The sequence below is a fragment of the Urtica dioica genome, chromosome 10 (genome assembly GCF_054948205.1).
Source record: "Urtica dioica subsp. dioica isolate 48M chromosome 10, U.dioica_male_clone48M_v1_H2, whole genome shotgun sequence".
In the NCBI taxonomy this organism is placed as follows: domain Eukaryota; kingdom Viridiplantae; phylum Streptophyta; class Magnoliopsida; order Rosales; family Urticaceae; genus Urtica; species Urtica dioica.
The window spans coordinates 11,783,672-11,785,958 of NC_142765.1; the positions used below are offsets into that span (position 1 = coordinate 11,783,672).

The 2,287-nt window shown below is 31.1% G+C and overlaps 1 protein-coding gene across 1 annotated transcript; it reads left to right on the forward strand.

Moving 5' to 3' along the window:
- Window positions 1-816: 816 nt before the first annotated feature.
- On the forward strand, window positions 817-1,772 carry LOC149383408 (uncharacterized). The gene is made up of 5 exons (XM_089628123.1): window positions 817-981; window positions 1,054-1,158; window positions 1,238-1,319; window positions 1,404-1,505; window positions 1,589-1,772. Exons 1-5 carry the CDS (start codon window positions 863-865, stop codon window positions 1,676-1,678), a joined length of 498 nt encoding a protein of 165 aa, XP_089484249.1. The 5' UTR covers window positions 817-862; the 3' UTR covers window positions 1,679-1,772.
- The last annotated feature ends 515 nt before the right edge of the window (window positions 1,773-2,287 follow it).

Below are 2,287 nucleotides of genomic sequence, written 5' to 3' on the forward strand. Positions count from 1 at the left end.
TCGTTTAGTTATTTATTCTATTTTTTAATTATAGGGAATCATGTGCAAACTTCGATTGGAATCCTTGAATTATGTTGTTGGTGTTGGGATATTGACGGAAAATAATGGACCCACAACCAAAGTGCATGGTGTTTTATTAGGAGAACTGAATTGTTTGGTTAAAATCGTTAAAGTGAGGGAACGGTGTGAACATTTTTCACTACCTATTCCGGTTAATGGCAAATTCACAACACTTGTTAGTGCTTTGGATTCATTCGTTGCATGGCCTAAAGATCTTATTCTTTCCAACCAGATTAAGGTATAACATCCCAATTGCAAAATATATACGCATATAAATAATGTTTTTATCTATCAACTACTATATGTGTTGGTTGTATGTGTAGGATCAAAGAGTTGTTAAAAAGCCTTCTCTTGGAGCATCTTTGGCAAGAGAAAAATCAAAATTGCTGTTGCCAATCGAAGATCAATCACAACCTCAACAGTTTGAAAATATTGGTGTGACCCTATCGGCGGGGTCACAAAATTACTCTAATGCTATTGCAATGTCGGCAACATTAGCAAAGATTTGGCAACAAGTTAGTTTGTGGGATGAAAATGAATCTACAGTCTTGTTGTTTGATTCTGCCATATTAGGTTTTAACTTCACTCTCAAGTTATTCAAAGATGACATTGACAGTTTTTGCCACATGCAAACTATAGGATCCTCCGCTGTAACAGTAATCTATAAGTTAGTCCAATTTTTAACACTTCCTGATATATGTAATTTTTATGTCTATTGCACTAAAAAAAAATTATTTTTAACTTTTTCAGGTACATTCATAAATTAATCCAAAAACAAGGAAAACAAGACAAGTTTTTATTGATGGATCCTTCTCGAATTGCTTCACGTCTCAATAATCGAGTTGATAGAATTTTTAACCTAGCAAAAAGAATGAAGCAAGTCAATGTCGGTCAAGTACTCCTTGCTCCTTGGAATGTTGGGTAAGCGTCATTGACTTCATTTTAATTTCAATTGAGGAAATATACTGATATATGCTTAAAATATATATATAGAAATCATTGGGTCCTAGTTATCATCGGCGTTCATTCGAGAATAGCTTACTACTTGGATCCGCTTCAAAGCAAATTACTGCAGGATGTCAAACTTGTTTTGAATGAGTAAGTAACAAATATAAATCATGCACTAAGTTTAAATGGTTAGTCATATTTTAATTTGACGATATAATCTATTTTAAAGGGCCTTTAAAGTCGAATTGTTGAGAAAAGGAACAAAAGGAATAAAGACGGATTCACAATTTCATTCTTGGAAGTTATGTAAGGTATGTTGTCATAAATACGCATTATATTTCATTTAATTTCATTTGTAAATTTATATAATTTTGATAATGCTTATGATTTTTCAGACTCCTATCCAACCACTTGACTTTGAATGTGGCTACTATGTACTAATGTTCATGAAAGATATTGTTGAAGCTGAATCCTACTTAGATGTCATCAATTCTGCTGTAAGTGTCTATTATTGTTCTACGATTCGAGGCATATGGGATGCGGTATAATAGTAATATGTTTATTCTTGAACATATTGCAGTTTCACGGAAGAAAAGTGTATACGTTTCCTGAAATCAATGAAGTACGAGAAGAGTGGGCGAAATCAGTGTTAGAGGGTTTGAAGCTTTGAATTCTTAGAGGTTATGAATAGACCATTTAATTATTTTTTTAAGGTTTATATACCGATCATTTTTTTTAGTATATGAATCAGACTAATGGTTTGACATATTGATTATGTTGAAATTATGTAGTACAGCATAATACTTTCTGAGTAATATATATTTGTTCCATCTATAATGTGAGATCGTGTATGTCAAAAAGAATTTTACATTCATCACCGGTGTCCAAATATTTATATATTATTTTAATTTTCTAAAATTTAACTAAATTAAAATTTAAAATAAAACTATTTGGTTTACAATGGCTGTCGAAAAAAGTCATAAAAACTATTTGACGACTATTAGTAACAGCCATAATATCTATCAGTCATAAAATCTCTTTTATGACTATCAAAACATGGTTTTACGACTAAATTTAAGAGTCATAATAAATCACAGTCATAAAAAGCATTTACGACTGTTAAAAAGTAGATTTTATGACTGTTGTGCACAGTCATAAAAATCCGACAGTCATAAAAAACATTTTATGACTGTCAAATATAAGATTATATGACTCTTGAGTGATTGATTATATGACTGTCACAAACTTTTAATGCTTGTGGCTTCTAATTAAGACTGCA

Excerpts from the sequence above, each read along its gene's own strand:
- LOC149383408 (XM_089628123.1), top strand. The coding sequence starts at position 863 with ATGGATCCTTCTCGAATTGCTTCACGTCTCAATAATCGAGTTGATAGA. Across the intron at positions 982-1,053 it reads CTTGCTCCTTGGAATGTTGG|AAATCATTGGGTCCTAGTTA; the intron begins GTAAGCGTCATT and ends ATATATATATAG. Across the intron at positions 1,320-1,403 it reads ATTCTTGGAAGTTATGTAAG|ACTCCTATCCAACCACTTGA; the intron begins GTATGTTGTCAT and ends ATGATTTTTCAG.